At 40.3% G+C, this 22171-nt stretch overlaps 1 protein-coding gene across 3 annotated transcripts in view; it reads right to left on the reverse strand.

Annotated features, from left to right (window-relative positions):
• SLC35A3 (solute carrier family 35 member A3) overlaps positions 1-22171 on the reverse strand; it is a 73131-nt gene that overhangs the window by 16139 nt on the left and 34821 nt on the right. For all 3 annotated transcript variants that reach the window (XM_008264828.4, XM_002715839.5, XM_070077990.1), the window contains 3 exons: positions 14410-14581; positions 5242-5360; positions 2390-2523 (listed from right to left, as the gene is read on the reverse strand). In XM_008264828.4, the coding sequence (XP_008263050.1) occupies positions 2390-2523; positions 5242-5360; positions 14410-14581 (425 nt within the window). The remainder of the gene's footprint in view (positions 1-2389; positions 2524-5241; positions 5361-14409; positions 14582-22171) is intronic.

The raw sequence follows: 22171 nt of genomic DNA on the forward strand, positions 1-22171 counted from the left end.
TAAGAAAATAAGAGTGAGAATGAGAGGAAGACAGACGTTTGTAACTGTAAAGCTGTATAGTTCTGCATACTTTCCTACAGACTTACTTCTAAGGGTACAGTTTAAAAACTTGCCATGGGACCCCAAATCCCATTAAGCTGGGTAGTAAAAATACCATCTTAGGTGTTAAAGTGGCCATATTAAGTGTTCAAGTGATCAAATAGATAGGATTAAGTGTTAAAGGGATCATATAAATAAGATCAAGTGTCTGGTAATAATAATAATAGGCAGAATTAAAAAGAAGAGAATGTTCCAACATGGGAAGCAGTCCACACAGCAGACTCATAGAATGACAATTGCTTTAATAAGCACTCTGACCTCAGAATCAGCCCTTAAGGCATTCTGATCTGGCTGAAAAGCCCATGAAAGTATTTCAGGCATGGAAAGCCAAGACTCTGTGGCAAAAAAATGTCCTATGTGAAAAATCTCTGTGAGAGAGATCCCAGTGGAAAGAAGTGGCCAGCAAAGAAGGATGCACATTTCTCTGAAGGGACGAGAGAACTTCCACTTTGCTTGGGACCTTGTCTAAATACTGATGAAGACTGTGGATTCAAAAGGCTTTCATAGCCCTGGCAGTCATGTCAAGAGCCTTAGTGATTACTGATGTCATACATAAGAGTGTTAATTGTTAAATTAACAACCGGAGTCACTGTGTACTTACTTCCCGTGCAGAACTTCTGTCCTCAATGAGTTGTATTATGAGAATTAACTGTAAAACGTGTTCTCAAACAGTTGTGTGTGCGTGTGTGTGCATGTGTGCATGTCTGTGTGCAAATTGTTGAAATCTTTAGTTAGTATAGAGTTGGTCTTCTGTGTATAAAGTTAATTGAAAATGACTCTTATTGGTGAATGGGACTAGGAATAGGAGAGGGAGGAGGAAGTGGCATGGGAGGGTGGGTATGGTGGGAAGAATCATTATATTCCTAATACTGTACTTATGAAACTTGTACTCATTAAATGAAAAGGTTTCTTTGGGGGAAAAAAAGAAGAAAATAAAGAACTTCTATACATTTTAGCTTCCTCTTATAAACCAATCTATATACTTATCAACACACACTGCTTTTCCTTGGATTGCTATGGTTAAATCATATTCCTATGTAAATCAAGGAGGATTTCTGACCTAAGCAGCTAAAAAAAAAAGAAAGTGCTGCCTTTTACTAAATTGGGATACCATGCCAGGGATCAGAAATGATTTATCTAGTAGACATTAGAGTGAAAATGTCAAACAGGCAATTAGATACACTAGCTTGGAATTTATCTTTAGATCAGAATTGTTAGCATATATTTGATATTTAACGCAATGAGAAAAGAGATCACCAAGACAGTGGATGCAGATAAAAGATCCTTGGGAAAGAGAAAGGAGACTTTAGGAAAACCAAAAAATGGTATCCTTGAAATCATTAAAATATAATCCCATTAGTCTGGGGTAATAAATTAATAATTATAAAAAATTAATAGGCCCTTTAGTACCACCTATAATGGGTATTCATTACACTCAATTCTTCCTGACCCAACTCCTCCCTTGGCTCTGTAATACTGCATAGTCTTGGTTCTCCTGCCTCCCCTAAAATTCCTTTTGTAATTCCTTTCCAAATCTCTCTTCCTGCTACCACTTGAGTTTCCTTATGAGCCATCTTCTCTATATAAGTCATATTCTTTAAGAAAGTTATCTACTCTCCTGGCTTTAGCTATGTAAATCTTACATTTAAAAATATCATTATGGGGCCCATGTTGTAGCACAGCATGTTAAACTGCCACTTGCAGTGGCAGCCTGTCACATGAGTATCCTGGCTGTTCCACTTCTGATTCAGTTCCTAGCTAATGCACCTGAGAAAGCAGTGGATGATGATCCACATGCTTGGGACTATGGCATCCACCTGGGAAACCAAGAAGAAAAGCTTCTGACTCCTGCCTCTGCTTGCCCTAGACCCAGCTATTGCAACCATTTGGGAAATGAACCAACAAATAAATAGAAAAATCTAAAAAAAAAAAAAAAAAAAAAAGTGTACTCCAATATGAGATGCTCACATCCCAAGCAGTGGATTAACCTTCTGCACCACAATGCCCATCCCTTGATTAACTTCTTCATATTGCTTTTTCACTTTGGTGGGGGAAAACATTCAGATCTATTGGAAAAATTCTAGCCAGCCAAATATATATAAAAAACTTTCCCATGGAAGATTTTTTTTAAGCATTTGAGATGTTTTTTAAAAGACTGTTAAATTGATTTTTAATTATACTTCAACAATTTTTCTAAAGTTGTAGTAGGACAAAATTCACCAGATCACCTTAGGAAAATTTCTTATCTTTCTATATACTTTGGAAGATTTAAAGAAATAGAATATTTTACCTGGTTGGCACAAAATCTTGTAGCCAAAAATAGGATATCAGTGTTGATAATATTATAGACAAAGATGTTGCAAATCCTTTTAAAATATTATCCGCATACTTAATAACAGCAGCCACTACAAGGCCTCCAAGCGCCTGTAGAAGTTTCAGAAGATTATTTTTAAAAACCAACATATAAAACTGCTTTTCAAAATAATTTCATTGCTTACCAAAGCATAGGCTCTGTCCTATAAATTTAACCCATCATCAAAAGTGATTTACAGTCATATTAAACACTTCATAACCCACAGATTTCTAGGTTTTTCTCAGCAGCCTTCTTATTTCAAAAGGTATCTAATAAAGTACTTACCACAGCAATCTACAGTTTGTTACAATAATGAAGTAAAGCAGCTATCTTCAATAAATTTAGTAATTAAACACCAAATGTGGGAAGATAGATCAATATGAATAGTGAAATGCTTTTACTTTTGAGTATTTTACTAGCCTTTCAAATCTCCTAGTGGGGTGTTCTCCCCATTTTATTCTACCTCTCACCTCTCACCATTGTCAAATTACTTTCCCTAGGCACAGCTTTAATCATGTTCTTTAAAAGTATATAAAGATCTGGTTGCTCCTCTTCCAGTCCAGCTCTTTGCTATGGCCCGGGAGTGCAGTGGAGGATGGCCCAGGTCCCTGGGCCCTGCACCCGCATAGGAGACCAAGAGGAAGCACCAGGCTCCTGGCTTCAGATCGGAGCAGCGTGCCGGCCCAATGCGCTGGCCGTAGCAGCCACTTGGGGGGTGAACCAATGGAAAAAAGAAGACCTTTCTATCTCTCTCTCAATGTCTAACTCTGCCTGTCCAAAAAAAAAAAAAAAAAAAAAAAAAGTATATAAAGAACCTTTCTATCACTCCCAAATTCCAAATTGTCGCTATTTATGGTTTTACTATACAGGTTCAGCATACCTACTCTGAAAAGCTGAAATCCAAAATGCTCCAGTATTCCAAATTTTTTGAGCACTAATGTGGTGGTACAAGCAGAAAATTCCTCATGTGATGGGTCTCACAACACAGGTGCACTAAAAATGTGTATATTTACCTTCAGGCTATATTTATAAGGTATTTACAAAACAAATAAATTTTGTGTATAAAGATGTTTTCCACCCCAAGATACTTCATTATGTATGAGAATACATCAAAATATGTGTGGAAAAAATGGAATTAAAAGAACAGCTTATGATGATAACAAAAAAATTTCCAAACCTATGAATAGTTTTTTCATAATACATGAAGTTTATTCATGTCTGATGCATAGATTTAAAAAATTTTTTGTACAAAAATTAACTTATTTTTTAATTCTCCTTTTTTCATGAACTTCTTGAAGTTCACTTACATATGCAAATATACTGAAACCCACCCCCTTCCAAAAAAAAAATCAGCATTTCAGTTAAGGGATATTTAACATGTACTATATAGCTTTGTTTTCTGCCAAACCCTAGTTAACAGCTTCCCAATCTGGGTTATCTTCCTTTAGAACTTTCACTGCAACTCTCTAATGATGGAAACTTTATTAAGAAAATGCCATAAATTATGGCCATTAGATTTTCTACAAATTAACTCTGGGTAACAATATTTCTTTGCAATGTTGTCATTCATCAATTTCTCCCTATTGAATATCTCATACCAGTTATACTAAATTGTTTATATTTTTGTTCAAGTCTCCAACCCCTTCTTAAAGGAAGTTGGCTTCTTTTGCTAGCATAAAACATGAGTTTAGCAAGCATTTGCTCTCCTGAGTTACCTTATCTCCCCTCCAAATTCTCTCTCAAACTTTTACTTATCATTGTGTCCTTTACTGCATCTTACATAATATAAGCATGCTTCCTACTATGAAAACATAATTATCTTTTGCCACCTTCCCCATACCTGTTGGGACCTTGTGGCTTTAAATACCTTTAGATGAATGGAAGAAGGATCTGAAGACAGTAAGTTGTATCTTAATTTTTATATCCTCCAGAGTATTCAATAAATATTTTTTGAAGATAGAAATACTCAAAACTAAGCAATTACAAATTACATAAAAACTAAAGCAACTTGACAGGAATATTCTAAACTGTATTAGAAGCTAAAATCAGAACTAAACATCTAGGTATGCTTCTTGAGTCTCAGTGGACTGACCACAGAATTCCTGTGCAATGATAAAAACTGAAGAAAAATTAAAACTTATATTTGCTTTTAGTTTCAAATATTTTATTGTGAAACTTGCATTTTCATTATGCTAAATTTGAAAATCACAGTTCATTTATGATTTGTTTTCTTTTTTTCTTTTTCTTTTTTTTTTTTTTTTTTTTTTGACAGGCAGAGTGGACAGTGAGAGAGAGACAGAGAGAAAGGTCTTCCTTTGCCATTGGTTCACCCTCCAATGGCCGCCGTGGCCGGCGTGCTGCGGCCGGTGCACCGCGCTGATCCAAAGCCAGGAGCCAGGTGCTTCTCCTGGTCTCCCATGGGTGCAGGGCCCAAGCACTTGGGCCATCCTCCACTGTACTCCCTGGCCACAGCAGAGAGCTGGCCTGGAAGAGGGGCAACCGGGACAGAATCCGGCGCCCTGACCGGGACTAGAACCCGGTGTGCCAGCGCCACAAGGCGGAGGATTAGCCTAGTGAGCCGCGGCGCCGGCCTATGATTTGTTTTCAAAATTAGGTTTTCATTAGGGCTAAGATCAATTCTATTTTACCTTTCCTGTATAAAATAAATACAATAAGCCTACTAACAGCAGGAACCCTTTCCCCTTCAATCAGTAAATCCATAGCTACTTTGATTTTCTATGTTAAAATAACATTTATTAGAATTCAAAAAAGGACTTATAGTGCTTTACCTGAAGAGCAACAACTATCCAGGTCAATTGGTTATATCCCTGAAAAAATCCATTCTTGGATACCAATTCTCCGTCATAAATGTACACAGCCATTAATCCAAATATACTCCCAAAGAAACCTAAAGAGAAATAAAATCTAATCTACATCACATGTCACTTAGTTTTTCTGAAAAGGTATTTTTCTGTTGACATTCCAATTAATTTTAATAATGATTTTTTTGATAAAATTTGACTACTTTTTAAATTCTTATTTGGTTTATTCAAATAAAGATAACACTAAACTTAGGACTACACTATGACTTCAAACCAAAGAATATTTAAAAAACAAAGATTATCAACTTTGGAGCACTAAAATAATATGCATAAATTACATGATTAGATGTTTGTCTCACTCAAATATTTGCAATATACTACTTTTGGATTGCATCATTGTATTTTGTATTTTCCTTTTGCTAGGTCTAGATTTTCAATTTTGCAGATAGAAAAATTCAGGTATGAGACAGAACTTTTTCTTAAGAATTTTTGAGTGTGATGTCAGCATACCAAATGAGTGCTGGTTTCAGTCCCAGCTGCTCCACTTCTGGTCCAGATCCCTGCTAATGCACATGGGAAAGCAGAGGAAGATGGTCCAACTGCTTGAGCCCCTGCCACCCAAGTGGGACCCAGATAAAGATCCTGGTTCCTGGCTTTGTTTTAGCAACATGGAGAGTGAACCAGCAGACAGAAGCTTTCTTTCTCTCCCTTTCTGCTTCTCCCTCTCTAAATATGTATCTGCCTTTCAAATAAATAAATCCTTAAAAATGCAGAGAAAGTAAAATGTCATCCTCTGAACATTAAAAAAATAAACAACTTTTGAAAGAACAACAATTATCCAAAAAAGCAGGGCTATGGGCTATGGGCTGGTGTGGTACAGTGCATTAAGCTGCTACCTACAAAACCAGCATTCCATTTGAGTGCTGATTGAGTCCCAACTGCTCCAGTTCTCATCCAGCTCTCTTCTAATGCATCTGGGAAAGCAATGGAAGATGGCTCAAGTACTTGGACCCCAGCCACCCACATGAGAGATCCAGATGAAGTCTTAAGCTCCTGGCTTCTGCCTGGTCCAAGCCCAACCATTGGTGGCCATTTGGAGAATTAACCAGTAGATAGAAGATCGATCTTTCTCTCTCTCTCTCTCTCTCTCTCTCTCTCTCTCTCTCTCTCTCTCTCTCTGTAATTCAGGCTTTCAGATAAACAAAACAAATCTTAAAAAAAAAAAAAAAAACCAACAGCATTAGGGGCCAGCATTGTGGCACAGCAGGTTAAACCACTGCTTGCAACAATGGTATCCCATATCAGAGTGCCAATTCAAACCCTGACTGTTCTGCTTCTGATTCAGCTTTCTACCAAAGTACCTGGTAAAGCAGCAGAAGATAGCACAAGTACTTGGGCCTCCGCCCCTCACATGTGAAACCCAGATGGAGTTCCTGGTTCCTTGCTTCAGCCTGGCCTATCGCTGGCTATTGTGACCACTTGGGGAGTAAACCAGAGAATGGAAAATGTCTCTCCCTCTCTCTCCTCACTCACCCCCTCTTTTTTCCCCACTGCTCTCTGATGCTGTGCCTTTCAAATAAATACATAAACCTTTTTTTATATAAAAAAGGTGTTTTTTTTTTTAAATTTATTTGAAAGGCAGAATTACTGAGAGAGGAGAGGGAAGGAGGGAGGGGGGGAGAGGCTGAGGAGGGGTAGAGAGAGAGAGAGAGAGATCAATCTTCCATCTGCTAGTTCACTCCCAAATGGCTGCAACGGCCAGGGCTGGGCCAGGCCAAAGTTAAGAGCCCAGAGCCTTTTCAGGGTCTTCCACATGGATGCAGGGGCCCAAGCACTCAGGCCATCTTCCACTGCTTTCCCACGTGCATTAGCATGGAGCAACTGGGTCTTTCTTTCTTTCTTTCTTTTTTTTTTTGACAGGCAGAGTGGACAGTGAGAGAGAGAGAGACAGAGAGAAAGGTCTTCTTTTTGCCGTTGGTTCACCCTCCAATGGCCGCCACGGCTGGCGTGCTGCGGCCGGTGCACCGCGCTGATCCAAAGCCAGGAGCCAGGTGCTTCTCCTGGTCTCCCATGGGGTGCAGGGCCCAAGCACTTGGGCCATCCTCCACTGCACTCCCTGGCCACAGCAGAGAGCTGGCCTGGAAGAGGGGCAACCGGGACAGAATCCGGCGCCCCGACCGGGACTAGAACCCGGTGTGCCAGCCCCGCTAGGTGGAGGATTAGCTTAGTGAGCCACGGCGCCAGCCCGCAACTGGGTCTTAAACCAGCACCCATATGGGATGAAGGCGTTGTGGGTGGAGGATGAACCAGCTATTCCACAACTGGCTCTCATAAATATTTTTTAATATTATAAAAGGTACACAAATTTCATGTATTTTATATATACAGATTCAGGAACACAGTGATATTTTCCACCCTACTCTCCCTCATGCCCATGCTCCCAGGCTTCTTCCTTCTCCGTCCCCTATTCCTGTACTTATTATTATTATTTTTTTTTACAAAAATCTATTTTCAGTTAACTTTATAGCAAGTCCACAAAAGATAAATCTTTTTATTTCTAGTTTTTTAAAACAAGGTTTGGGTAGGTATTGTTGCACAGCAGGTTAAACTGCCACTTGGGATACTGCATCCCATACTGGAGTTCCTGGTTTGACTCCCACTTCTGCTTTTGATCCAGTTTTCTGCTAATGCTCCTGGGAGGCAGCAGATAATGACTCACATACTGAATTCCTGCTACCCATGTAGGAAACCTAGATGGAGTTTCCTGGCTCCTGGCTTCAGCTTGATGAGCCCCACTGGTTGTGGGAATTTAGGTAGTAAAACAGCAGATAGAAGATTCTCTCTCTCTCTGTTTCTCCTTCTGTCTCCGTCATTCTTTCAAATAAATGAATACAACTTTTTAAAACTCAGGGCTAAAAATCAGTCATAATCAACATGAGGATTTGTGTTACTGAACTCGAAATGTTAGGAAATGTCAATTCAGTAAGAGAAGGAACTATGCCTAGTTCATATATGGATTCTTGATCTCTATAATACAGCCTATCACATGACTGCTGGATCTAAGAGATTTTCAAGAGCACTGTTAGGCTACAAATTAAACAAATGGATGCTACTGGGGACAATATTTATGGGTAATCTTCAGAATATATACAATCAAAAAAGTAGATGTGTGAAACAAGTTTTTCAAAAAGCAGTAACTAGGGGCCGGCGCTGTGGCGCAGTAGGTTAAACCCCCAGCCTGCAGTGCCAGCATCTCATATGGGTGCCGGTTTGAGTCCTGGCTGCTCAACTTCCAATCCAGCTCTCTGCTGTGGCCTGGGAAAGCAGTAGAGGATGGCCCAAATCTTGGGCCCCTGCACCCATGTGGGAGACCTGGAAGAAGCTTCTGGCTCCTGGCTTCAGATCAGCTCAGTTCAGCTCAGCTCAGGCCGTTGCGGTCATTTGGGGAGTGAACTGGCTCTATCTTCTCTGTATCTCTTTTAAATAAAATAATTCTTTAAAAAACAAAACAAAAAAGCAATAACTAGTCAATGTATTTCATAATGGAAAGGAATTTATAAAAGATATAAAAATGCTCTAAAATTTCCTTTTTCTAAAGAATTATTTTATTATTTACTCCCTCAAAGGCTCACAACAGCTAAGACCAGGCCAGACTGAAGCCAGGAACCAGGAACTCCATGCCTCCCACACGGGTGGCAAGCACTCAAGTGTCTGGGCTATCATCATCAGCTGCCTTCTCAGGCACAATAGCAGGAAGCTGGATCGGAAACAGAGGAGCTGGGACTCAAACTGACTGGATGTGGAATGTATGAGTCCTTACATTAGTGGCTTATCCTGCTCTTCTACAATGCCCACTCCTAAAATTTTCTTCACATCACCTCCATCTTTTAAATGTGTCTACTTTTGAATATAAAAGTAATTTTGAAATGTAGTTATAAATCACCCCTGAATGTATCACATTTTTAAAAAAGTCTTGTTTATTTTAAAGGCAAAGTGATAAAGAAAGAGATAGAAGGAGAGAGATCTTCCATCTGCTGGTTTACCCTCCAAATGCCCATAATAGCTAGGGATGGGTTAGGTCCAAACCAGGAGCCAGGGACCTGGCAGGAACCCAAGCACTTAGGCCATTATGTCTTACTTCCTGGGCACACAAGCAGGAAGCTGAATTAGAAGTAGAGGTGGGACTGGATTCCACAAACTCCAATATGGGATGCCAGCATTCCAAGAAGTGCTTTAACACACTACACCACAAGGCCCACCCTAATTTTTTTCATTCAGAAAAATAATACTTGGGGAAAGCATTTCACTTAGTAGTTAAAATGCCCACATTCCAAATTGGAGGCCTTAGGTTCAAGTCACATCTGTGCTTCCAATTCCAGATTCCTACTAATGCAAACACTGGGAAGCAGCAGGAGATAGCACAAAAGGTTGGGTCCGTGTCACCTATAGAGGAGACCTGGATTGAGTTCTGAGCTCCCAGTTTCAGCTCTGGCCATTGCAGGCATTTGGGGAGTGAACCACTGCATGGGAGCTCTGTCTCATTTCCTTTTTTCATTTAAAAGATTTATTTATTTATTTGAAAGTCAGAGTTACACACAGAGAGAAGGAGAGGCAGAGAGAGACAGAGAGAGAGAGAGAGGTCTTCATTCTCCTGGTTCACTCCCCAGTGGCCAGAGCTGCACCAATCTGAAGCCAGGAGCTTCTTCCGGGTCTCCTACGTGGGTTCAGAGGCCCAAGGACTTGGGCCATCTTTCACCGCTTTCCCAGGCCATAGCAGAGAGCTGGATTGGAAGTAGAGCAGCTGGAACTCAAACTGGTGCCCATATGGGATGTCAGCACTGCAGGTGGTGGCTCTACCCACTATACCACAGTGCCAGCACCAAGCTCTGTCCCTTTTTCCACTTCTCTCTCACACACAAATATTTAAAAAGTAACACTTCATAATTACTAAGAAACATATCTGATACATAAGGATATATACAATCCATATGTGTCAGTATGTACAGATCTACTGAAATCTAAGAGTTTAAAAATATTCCATTGTCTGGATGATAATATTAAATACATAACATATATGTCAAGAATTTTTTTAAGTGCTTTATATATGTTAATTCACTATAACCCTATAAGGTCATACTTGTATGCCCATCTTATAGATGAAGAAACTGAAGGACAGAAAAATTAAATAACTTATCTGAGCTCATACTGCTGGCAAATAATGAACTCAAGATGTGAGTAGAGTAGTTCTGGAGTCCACTTCACTATTTAATCATATTGATAATTTATTAACTAGTCCTCTTAAGTTTTTTCTTCTATTTGTCACAATTGCAATCAGCACTGAAATGAGTAACCCTGAACATCTATCTTTGTTATTTTTTTAGGATAATTTCTCATTCATATGTGGAATTTTTGCATCAAAACCTACATTTATTCAATATTTTTATAAACATTTGCAAATTGAGATCCAACAATATTATGGCAATCTATACTCCTAGCAATCACAGGTAATAGAGTTCCTACGTCTCTATTCTCTGGCAAACATTGGCTCTCATCGATTTGCTTATCTTGATAAATTGATGTTTGAAAAATGCTAAAACACTGTTTTAACTTTTTTGTGGTAATTTGGACTTGTCCATAATTTATTTAAGTATCCTTTCAAAACTCTCAGATACCTTACTCTTTTTTTCTATTAGCATTGTGCTTATGAGATCAAAACAAAGAGTAAGAGATCCATGAAGCACCATATAATAATGAATTCCGACTTATCTTCCATTTTTATAATTCCAAAAAAATTTTCGGCAGCTCATACAAATCTTGAATTTCTTTCTTTTCTATTTACATATTAGTAATATCTGATATTTACTAGTGCTTATGTCACATATATGCAAAGCACTTTATTCTAAATACTTTACATGTATTATCTCATTTAATTCTCATAGTAACATAGAAGGTAGGTCCTACCATTGAAGACTACATTTTGAAGATAAGCTAGGTGAAGAAGAGAAAGCTTAAGTAACTTCTTTAAGGTCACTTAGGAAGAGAGATGAAATCAGTATTTGAATAGTCTGACTTTAAAAACAAATGTAGGCCGGCGCCACAGCTCAACAGGCTAATCCTCTGCCTTGTGGCGCCAGCACACCGGGTTCTAGTCCCAGTTGGGGCGCTGGATTCTGTCCCAGTTGCCCCTCTTCCAGGCCAGCTCTCTGCTGTGGCCCAGGAGTGCAGTGGAGAATGGCTCAAGTGCTTGGGCCCTGCACCCTCTTGGGAGACCAGGAGAAGCACCTGGCTCCCAGCTTCAGATCAGCGCGGTGCACCGGCCGCAGCGGCCATTGGAGGGTGAACCAACGGAAAGGAAGACCTTTCTCTCTGTGTCTCTCTCACTGTCCACTCTGCCTGTCAAAAAAAAAAAAGAAAAAAAAAAAAGAAAAAAAAAAAAAAAACAACAACAAAAAACAAAAAACAAGTGTTCTGGGGCCGGCGCTGTGACACAATGGATTTAAGCCCTGGCCTGAAGCGCTGGCATCCCATATGGGCGCTGGTTCTAGTCCCGGCTGCTCCACTTACGATCCAGCTCTCTGCTATGGCCTGGGAAAGCAGTAGAAGACGGCCCAGGTCCTTGGGCTCTTGCACCCACGTGGGAGACCCGGAAGAAGCTCCTGGATCCTGGCTTCGGATCGGCATAGCTCCAGCCGTTGTGGCCATTTGGGGAGTGAACCAGGGGATGGAAGACCTATCTCTCTGTATCTTTCTCTGTAACTCCGTCTTTCAAATAAATAAAATAAATCTTAAAAAAAAAGTGCTCTTAACAATCTGCTATATATATAGATTCTGTCTGAAATGGTTAATGATACTGCTTAATGCTTGCAAAGCTTGTGCACTTTCTATACAAATGAAACAAAAATAAGCTAATTAAATTTTGCTTTTAAAATAATTACCTTGAATGTTCTTAAGGGAAAGGAACTCAATAAATTTCTACAATTTTTGCAGAGAAACTTAAATCCGACCTGATGAAATGAAGGTTCAGGTATAAGCTTATTTATTTATATTTGACAAGAAGAAAGAGAGAGAAAGAGAGAGAGAGAAAGAGACATCATCCATTCACTGGTTCACTTCCCAAATACCTCAACATTCAGGGCTAGGCCAGGCTGAAGCCAGGAGCTTAGAACTCAGTTTGGGAGGTGGCAAGCAGTAGAAGATGGCCAAGTCCATGGGCCCCTGCACCCACGTGGGAGACCCGGAAGAAGCTCCCGGCTCCTAGCTTCGGATCAGTGCAGCTCCACAGAGCAGCACAGCTCCGGCCATTACAGCAAATTGGGTAGAGAACCAACGGATGGAAGACCTCTCTCTCTCTCTCTCTCTCTCTCTCTCTCTCTCTGCCTCGCTGCCTCTCCTTCTCTCTCTGTATAACTCTGACTTTCAAATAAATAAATAAATCTTTAAATAAAAAAAAAAAAAAACTTAAGCAAAGAGAAGCACCAAAGTCAAAAAGACAGAGGCTAAAACAGAATATGTTGATTTGCAATTAGTTCTTCTCACATGGCCAGTTTTATATAGTATAGCATCATCCAAATAAATATGTACCAGAATACTAAATGCTAGAAGTCCTTATGAGGATTTAAATGCTACAATACCATAAATAGTTTGAATATTTGTTCAAATGTAGTTCTTTAATATGTGGGATTTGTTGTTCTTTTATTTACCTTAAATTAGAAACCTGCTGAAATATTTACAAGCTAAAACATAACACTTTGAATTAAAAAGATTTTAAAACAAACAAACAAAAAATTAATCAGGGCTGGCGCCATGGCTCACTAGGCTAATCCTCCACCTGCGATACCGGCACCCCGGGTTTCTATTCCCACTTGGGGTGCCGGATTCTGTCCCAGTTGCTCCTCTTCCAGTCCAACTCTCTGCTGTGGCCCAGGAGTGCAGTGGAGGATGGCCCAGGTCCTTGGGCCCCGCATCCGCATGGGAGACCAGGAGGAAGCACCTGGCTCCTGGCTTCGGATCAGCGTGGTGAGCCAGCCGCAACGCGCCAGCTGTGGCGGCCACTTGGCGGGTGAACCAATGGAAAAAAGAAGACCTTTCTCTCTGTCTCTCTCTCTCACTGTCTAACTTTGCCTGTCAAAAAAAAAAAATCATTTCAAACTTCCTCCATTTAAGTATATCAATTTCCTTTTCTAGAAATAAAATGCATACATTTTATTCAAATGTATAATGTATACATTTTATACAAATACTGATTTTATCTCTCTTCCTAAGTGACCTTAAAGAAGTTACTTAAGCTTTCTCTTCTTCACTTAGCTTATCTTCAAAATGTAGTCTTCAATGGTAGGACCTACCTTCTATGTTGCTATGAGAACTGAATGAGATAATACATGTAAAGTATTTAGAATAAAGCGCTTTGCTTATACATGACGTAAGCACTAGTAAATGTCAGATATTACTAATATGTAAATAGAAAAGAAATTCAAGATTTGTATGAGCTGCCGAAAATTTTCTGGAATTATACATTATACATTTTATATTAGGAAAGTAGTGGCAACCAAGGATAAAGTTACTTGGGCTCCAAAATGTAAGGATTGAAAGAAACTATATACCCCATATCATAGACCTAAAATTCCATATTCTTTTTTTGTTTGTTTTTTGAGAAGCAGAGACAGAGGCAGGGACAGACAGAAAGACAAGGAGAGCTTCTACACACTGGTTCACTCCCCATATGCCCACAATGGCCAGGGCTGGACTACGCCAAAGGGGTAGGTGAGAAGTCAATCCAGGACTGCCTTGTGAGTGGCAGAAAATCAGTCATTTGAGCCATTACTGCTCCTCTCAGGGTTTGCACCAGCAGGAAGCTGGAGTCAAGAACAGAAGACAAGCATTGAATCTCGGTACTCAGATAAAGTACACAGATGTCTTAACTTAACTAATATCTTAATGACTAGGCCAAATGCCTACCACTAAAATTCCATATTCTTGAGTAAAAAATCATTCATTTAAATATACTTTTTAAAAAAGGGAAAACCACTGCCAGGTATTTGGATAAAAAGATTTTAGGCAAGCTTACTTATTTTAAAATAATCTTTAAATTTAACAAGATAATTGATGTAAAAATATTAGAAAATATTCACAACTTACCAAGCTGAATGTTTCTTATCCATACTGATTGTTTTGTTTCTTTTAAGATTTTCTCAAAATAAACACCAGCAAAGCCACTTGAAAAACATGCTGTGAGAACTGCCATGAGACCTACAAACTGAGAGCCAGCTGAAAGTTCCTTAGAATCAAGTTCTTGAGAATCTGAGGGCCACTGAATAAAAATAAAAATATTCAAGATTAAGCCCTATAATACTTTCTGAAGGGCATATTAAGAGCTCACTTGTACAACTTAATACAAAAATGCATTCACTATCCATCTTGGGGATTGTCTAGGAGACCTTTTGAAAAAAAAAAAAAAAAAAAAACAAGCTTTCAATCATTTGCTCTTTTCCCCACAATGAGAATATATTACTATTACAGCCTATAATTTAAAAAAATACCCTAAGGGATGATAAATATCATAAATTCCATCACTTACAGAAACCAATCTATTATTTTAAAATAATTCTTTAAAGTGTAAGTTCTTTAAAGACCTCCATTTCATTTTTAAAATTATTTTCAAATTATTCATTTGAGAGGCAGAGTTACAGGAAGCCAGAGGCAGAGAGAGAGAGAGAAAGTCTTCCAATGCTGGTTTACTCCCCAGATGGCCATGGTGGTGGGAGCTGTGCTGATCCAAAGCCAAGAGCCTGGAGCTTTTTCCAGGTCTCCAACACGGGTATATCTTCTACTGCTTTCCCAGGCCATAGCAGAGAGCTGGATTGGAAGCAGAACAGCCAGGACTCAAACCGGTGACCATAGGGGATACTGGCACTACAGGCAGCAGCTTTACCCACTATGCCATAGCACCAGCCCCAAGACCTCCATTTCACACAGAGGTAGATGAAAGGATGAGAATCTTAGATTTTCTCTGATGTCTCAGCAGAAGCAGGGATTAATTAGAAAGACAGGTGTTAAATCAAGTATAATTAAGGAAAGCTGTTGGTAGGTAAATCTCAAACAATGCCAGTGAGAGATAATCCACCAGAAAATAAAGGAAAACTACAGTAAGAAGTGTGTTGGAAAAGATTTCCTGGTCATCATGGCTTAAATGTCAATGACTCTGACATAATCAACTAATACTTCCTAATTATTGTCAAATGTTCTTTCACATCTGATGCCTCACTCCTCTGTTTCATCTTCTACTAGCTGGACTTTTTTTTAAGACTAGCTGGACTTTTTTTATTTTAGGATTTATTTGTTGGGGGCTGCTGTTGGGTGTAGCAGGTAAAGCTGCTGCCTGGAGTGCTAGCTTCCCATATGGGTGCTGGTTCGAGTCCCAGCTGCTCCACTTCTGATCCAGCTCTCTGCTATGGCCTAGGAAAGCAGTAGAAGATGGCCCAAGTCCTTGGGACCCTGCACCCGCGTGAGAAACCTGGAAGAAGCTCCTGGTTCCTGGCTTCAGATTGGCACAGCTCCTCAGATCAACGTAGCTCCAGCCATTGCGGCCAACTGGGGAGTGAACTAGCGGATGGACGACCTCTGTCTCTCTTTCTGCCTCTCCTCTCTCTGTGTAACTCTGATTTTCAAATAAATAAATAAATCTAAAAAAAAAAAAAAAAAAGATTTGTTTGAAAGGCAAAGTGACAGAGAGAAGGAGAAACAGAGAAAGATAACAGACAGACCTAACTTCCATACTCTTGATCATTTCCAAATACCTGCAACAGCCAAAGTTGGGCCAGGCCAAAGCAAGAGCCAGGAATGAAATTCGGGTCTCCCATGTGGGTAGCAGGGACTCCAGAACTTGGATCATCATTTGGTGCCTCCCAGTTCATTAGCAGGAAGCTGGATTGGAAGTGGAGTAGCCATGATTTGAACTTGTACTCTACTATGGAATTATGGACATTACAAGCAGTGGCTTACACTGCTGTACCACACCAGCTCCACTAGATTGACTTTTTATTTTAAAGATTTATTAAAATATAAAGATTAAAATTTTATTCAAATTTGTTAAAGATTTATTTATTTGAAAGGCAGAGTGACAGAGAGAGGAGGGGAGCCAGAAAGAGAAAGATCTTTATCTGCTGATTCATTTCCCCAAATGGCCACCACAGCAACAGCTGAGTCAGCCTGAAGCCAGGAGGCAGGAACCTTATCCAAGTTTCCTATATGGACGGCAGAGGCCAAAGTACTCTGGCCATCTCCCACTGCTTTCCCAGGCACATCAGCAGGAAGCTGACTCAGAAGCAGAGCAGCCAGGACTTGAACTATTTCTCTGATATGGGATGCTGGCATTGCAAGCAGAGGCTTAACCTGCTGTGCCTCAATATAGGCCCAATGCTGGACTTTTTAAAGCCACTTTTCCTTCTTAAACTGTACTTTTCTGGCTGGTGCTGCGGCTCACTAGGCTAATCCTCTGCCTTGCGGCGCCGAAACCCTGGGTTCTAGTCCCGGTCGGGGCGCCAGATTCTGTCCTGGTTGCCCCTCTTCCAGGCCAGCTCTCTGCTGTGGCCCGGGAGTGCAGTGGAGGATGGCCCAAGTGCTTGGGCCCTGCACCCACATGGGAGACCAGGAGAGGCACCTGGTTCCTGGCTTTGGATCAGCACGGCATGCTGGCCACAGCGACCATTGGAGGGTGAACCAATGGTAAAAGGAAGACCTTTCTCTCTCTCTCACTGTCTACTCTGCCTGTAAAAAAAAAAAAAAAAAACAACAAACTGTACTTTTCATGGCTATAAAGACATCTCCATCAATGTGTTAAATAACTTTTAATGATGAAATTGTTTATTTCCTATTCAGCTTACCTTCATTGTGGGACTGATATTAACTACTCATTCCTTGCCTCTTGAAATTACCTGCTCTTTTCCTTGGTTCTCCCCTCCCGATCTTTTAACCTGCACTACTCAACAGACTTTCTTTCTCAGAAGATAGAAATGCTCTGTACTTTGCTGAATAACAGCGTAGCCACTATACATGTGTGGCTATTAAGCACTTGTAATATGACTGAGAACTAAAATTTAAATTCTATTTAACTTTAATTAAATTTTAATAGCTTATACTAATTCACTCTAGCTTGGAAAGTTGATTCCCAGCAGTTTTGATACCTCTTCTGAACTCAAGTCCAAGATTTCAATTGCTGCAATTCTGAAGATTATTTCCTCAAAAGCAATGTGACCTAAATTTCTTCATCATCCTCCAAAAGAAACATACCTTTCGAAGCCTTTATTTCTATTTAAAAAAAAATCATTATTTAAAATTAACTCTTTCAGGGCAGGCATTGCACGTGCTGGTTAAGACACTGCTTGAAATGCCCACATCCCATAAAGGAAGGCCTGCGGTGCAAGTCTTGGCTCCTCTTCTGACTCCAGCTTCCTGCTTTGTGCACCCTGGTAGGCAGCAGTGATAGATGAAAGCAAGTACTTGGGTCCCTGCCACCCGCATGGCAGACCCAATGTAGTTCCTGGCTCCTGGCTTCAGGTTCCCAGCTCTGACTATTCTGGGAGTGTGAGGAATCAGCTAGAGGATGGGAGATTGATTTCTCTGTTTCTCACTCTCTCAATCACTCTGCTTGCCTTTCAAATAAACACTTTTTAAAAAATAGAATAAAGATAAAAATAAGTATTTTTATCTCCTTAATATCCATTGCAAATGATATTTATTAGTCTCATACTCATACTGATTAACAGGAGTGGGGAACTTTTTTTCTGCCAAGAGCAATTTAGATATTTATAACATCATTCACAAGCCATATAAAATGATCAACTTAAAAATTAGCCTGCGATAGATTTACTGAAATTTGAGTTCCACTTGACATTGCCTTGGCAAGGTAAGACCAAATAATCTTGTCGGCCTTATATGTGGCAGATATTCCCCACCCCTGCGTTCTGATAACTTTAATGTAACTGCTCCCAGGAATTCCAGTTCCACTAACCAGCCAATTTAGCTTCCTTTCATTCTAACTACTTCCCATTCCTAGAGTCCTTCTCCCCATCAAAGTGCTCTGCACACCCACAGGATTTCTCTGATTATGTTACTCTGTCTTCCAAATTTCCAATGAAACCTTACAGCCTACAGAGGTCAAGTCTCAGTTTCCAGTCCAATACTGAGGATGATATACAATTTGCTTTCAATCTGTATTTGGCAATTTCATCTTTCACTATATTTCTGTCATCTTTTGTTCCAAACGAAGAAGTTTATTACCATTCCTTAACCTATCTTGTGCTCATCTACATCTGCATATATGTATATGCATATATATGTGTGTGTGTGTATATATATATACATATATATATATATATATATAGTCAAGAGATAGGGACAGAAAGAGCTCATCTACTAGCTCACTCCCTAAATGTTTGCAATGGCTAGAGTTGGGCAAGAACCTAAGCCAAGAGTCCGAAATTCAATCTAGATCTCCCACCTAGGTGGCAGGGACCCAATTACTTGAGCAATCACTGCTGCCTCCTAGGGTCTGCAACAGCAGGAAGCTGGAATCAAGAGCAACAGCTGGGGCTTGAACTCAGGTACTCTGAAATGAGACAAAGGCATCATATCACTAGGCCAAAAGCTCACTTCCATATATTTCTTCTAAATTCCTTTTTCTATAATGCTTTTCTAATGTTATAGACCTACTGAAACACAAGGAGTTTTAAAACTTCTGGCTCTGCCACTATTAGATCTGTGACCTTAAGTAATTTAGTTAACTTCTCTGGTCTTCAATTCTTTTACTGCTGGTTAGAAAAAGTGTCTACTGGGCTGGCGCCGCGAATCACTAGGCTAATCCTCTGCCTTGCGGCACTGGCACACCAGGTTCTAGTCCCAGTTGGGGTGCCGGATTCTGTCCCGGTTGCCCCTCTTCCAGGCCAGCTCTCTGCTGTGGCCTGGGAGGGCAGTGGAGGATGGCCCAAGTGCTTGGGCCCTGCACCCCATGGGAGACCAGGATAAGTACCTAGCTCCTGCCATCGGATCAGCGCGGTGCACCGGCCGCAGCGCGCCGGCCGCAGCGGCCATTGGAGGGTGAACCAACGGAAAGGAAGACCTTTCTCTCTCTCTCTCTCTCACTGTCCACTCTGTCTGTCAAAAAATAAAAAAAAGAAAAAAAAAAGAAAAAAAAGAAAAAGTGTCTACCTTAAAAGGGCATTATGTTAAATACAGAACAAACACCAAACAGGGTGACTGACATATAAGTAATCAATATGCAGATTTCATTATAGCTACTATATTTTAAAAAATAATTCAAATCCAACCTAATCCCTGAGGTTCTCCCAGAAATGATCTGCACTAGCAGTGTACAAATATCACTTGACAGAGTCAGTGCTGTGCTGCAGTGTGTTAAGAGCCCCTTGCACTGCCGCCATTCCATATGGGCACTGGTTTGAGTCTGGGCTGCTCCACTTCCAATCTACCTCCCTGCTAATGCACCTGAGAAAGCAGAAAACTGCCCAAGTCTTTGGGCCCCTGTCACCCAATGGGAGACCCAAATGAAACTCCTGGCTTCAGCCTGGCCCAGCCCTGGCCATCACAGCCATTTGGGGTGTGAACCAGCAAATGAAGACCTTTTTCTTTGTCTCTCCTTCTCTCTCTGAATCTATAACTCTGCCTTTCAAATATGTAAGTAAACTGACATGCGAACCCAATGAAAATAACAAGGACATTATTCTCAAGTCTAGAAAAAATGATGCTAAAATTCACATGGAAACAAGAGACCCAGAATAGCTTAAAAACAAGAACAAAGCAGGAGGCATTACAATACCAGTTATTTAAAGACATAGTACAGGGTAGTTATAATCAAAATAGCCTGTCCCTGGCACAACAATAGACATGTAGACCAATGGAACAGAAAAGAAACCCCAGAAATCAATCCACACATCTAAAACCAACTAGTCTTTGACAAAGGAGCTAAAAAATCAATCCCTGGACAAACGATGATCTCTTCAACAAATGGTGCTGGCAAAATTGCATCTCTGTGTGTGGAATTATGAAACAAGGCTCTTGCTTTATACCTTATATAAAAATCAACTCACAATGGGTGAGGGATCTAAACCTAAGACTTGAAACCATCAAATTACTAGAGAAAAATATTGGGTAAACTCTGCAAAACATTGGCACAGGCAAAAACTTCTTGGAAAAGACCCCAGAAACACAGGTAATAAAAGCAAAAACAGACAAATGGGATTACATCAAGCAGAGAAGCTTCTGCACAGCAAAAGAAACACTCAACAAAGTAAAGAAACAATCAAAAGAATGGAGAAAATATTTGCAGTCTGTGCATCTGATAAAGGATTAATACTAGGACCTATAAATCTATACAGAACTCAAGAAACACAACAACAAAACCAACAAATGGGGCCAGCGCTGTGGTGCGGTGGGTTAATGCCCTGGCCTGAAGCGCCGGCATCCCATATGGGCGCCGTTCAAGACCTGGCTGCTTCACTTCCAATCCAGTCTCTGCTATGGCCTGGGAAAGCAGTAGAAGATGGCCTAAGTCCTTGGGCCCCTGCACCCGCATGGGAGACCCGGAAGAAGCCCCTGGCTCCTGGCTTTGGATCGGCGCAGCTCTGGCTGTTGAAGCCATTTGGGGAGTGAACCAGCACATGGAAGACCTCTCTGATCTCTCTCTCTCTCTCTGGCTCTACATCTCTCTGTAATTCTTTCAAATAAATAAAATGAATCATTGATTGATGATGAACAAATGGACACTATGATAAACAGTGACTTGATCAGCTCTCGTCCTGACGGTTGATGTACAATGTAATACTTTATCCATTTTAGTATTTTTTTTTTGTTCTAGTACCATTGGTTGAACTCTGTAATTAACACACAATTATTCTTAGGTGTTTAAATTTTAACTGAAAAGTGATCCCTGTTAGGAATTTGGAAAACATTATGTTGAGTGAAATAAGCCAATCCTAAAGGGACAAATACCACTTGTTCTCCTTGATAGGTGACACCTAACTGAGCACCAAAAAGGAAACCTGTTAAAGTGAAATGAGCACTATGAGAAACGCTGACTTGATCAGCCCTCACCCTGACTGTTGATGAGCAGCTTAATATGTTATCCCTCTTAGTATTTTTTTTGTTTGTTCTACTTAATACTTTTGGTTGAATACTGTAATCAATACACAAGTCTTCTTAAGTGCTGAAACTTAACTAAAAAGTGATCGCTGTTAAATATAAGAGGGGGAATAAGAGAGGGAAGAGATGTGCAATTCGGGACATGCTCAGGCTGACTTACCTCAAACAGTAGAGTTAGAAACATACCAGGGGATTCGAATTCAATCCCATCGAGGTGGCATGTACCAATGCCATCTCACTAGTCCCAGTGATCAATTTCTGTTCACAATTGATCGTAATGACAGGACTAAGAACCAAAGGGATCACATAAACAAGAATAGTGTCTGCAAATACTAGCTGATAGAATCAAAAAGGGAGAGAATGATCCAACATGGGAAGTGACATACACAGCAGACCCATAGAATGGCAAATGTCCTAACAGCACTCTGGCCTCATAATCAGCCCTTAAGGCATGCGGATCCAGCTGAAATGCCCATGAGAGTATTTCAGGCATGGAAAGCCAAGACACTCTGGGGGAAAAAAAAAACCTAAATGAAAGATCTCCACGAGTGAGATCCCAGTGGAAAGAATGGGTCATCAAAGAAGGAGGTACCTTTCTCTGAAGGGAGGAGAGAACTTCCACTTTGACCATGGCCTTCTCTAAAAATGATCAGAGTCAGTGAACTCAGGGGGCTTCCATAGCCTTGGCAACTCATGACAAGAGCCTAGGGTGATTACTGAGGCCATAAACAAGAGTGTCAATTTGTTA

Source organism: Oryctolagus cuniculus, chromosome 7 (genome assembly GCF_964237555.1).
Source record: "Oryctolagus cuniculus chromosome 7, mOryCun1.1, whole genome shotgun sequence".
Classification (NCBI taxonomy): Eukaryota; Metazoa; Chordata; class Mammalia; order Lagomorpha; family Leporidae; genus Oryctolagus; species Oryctolagus cuniculus.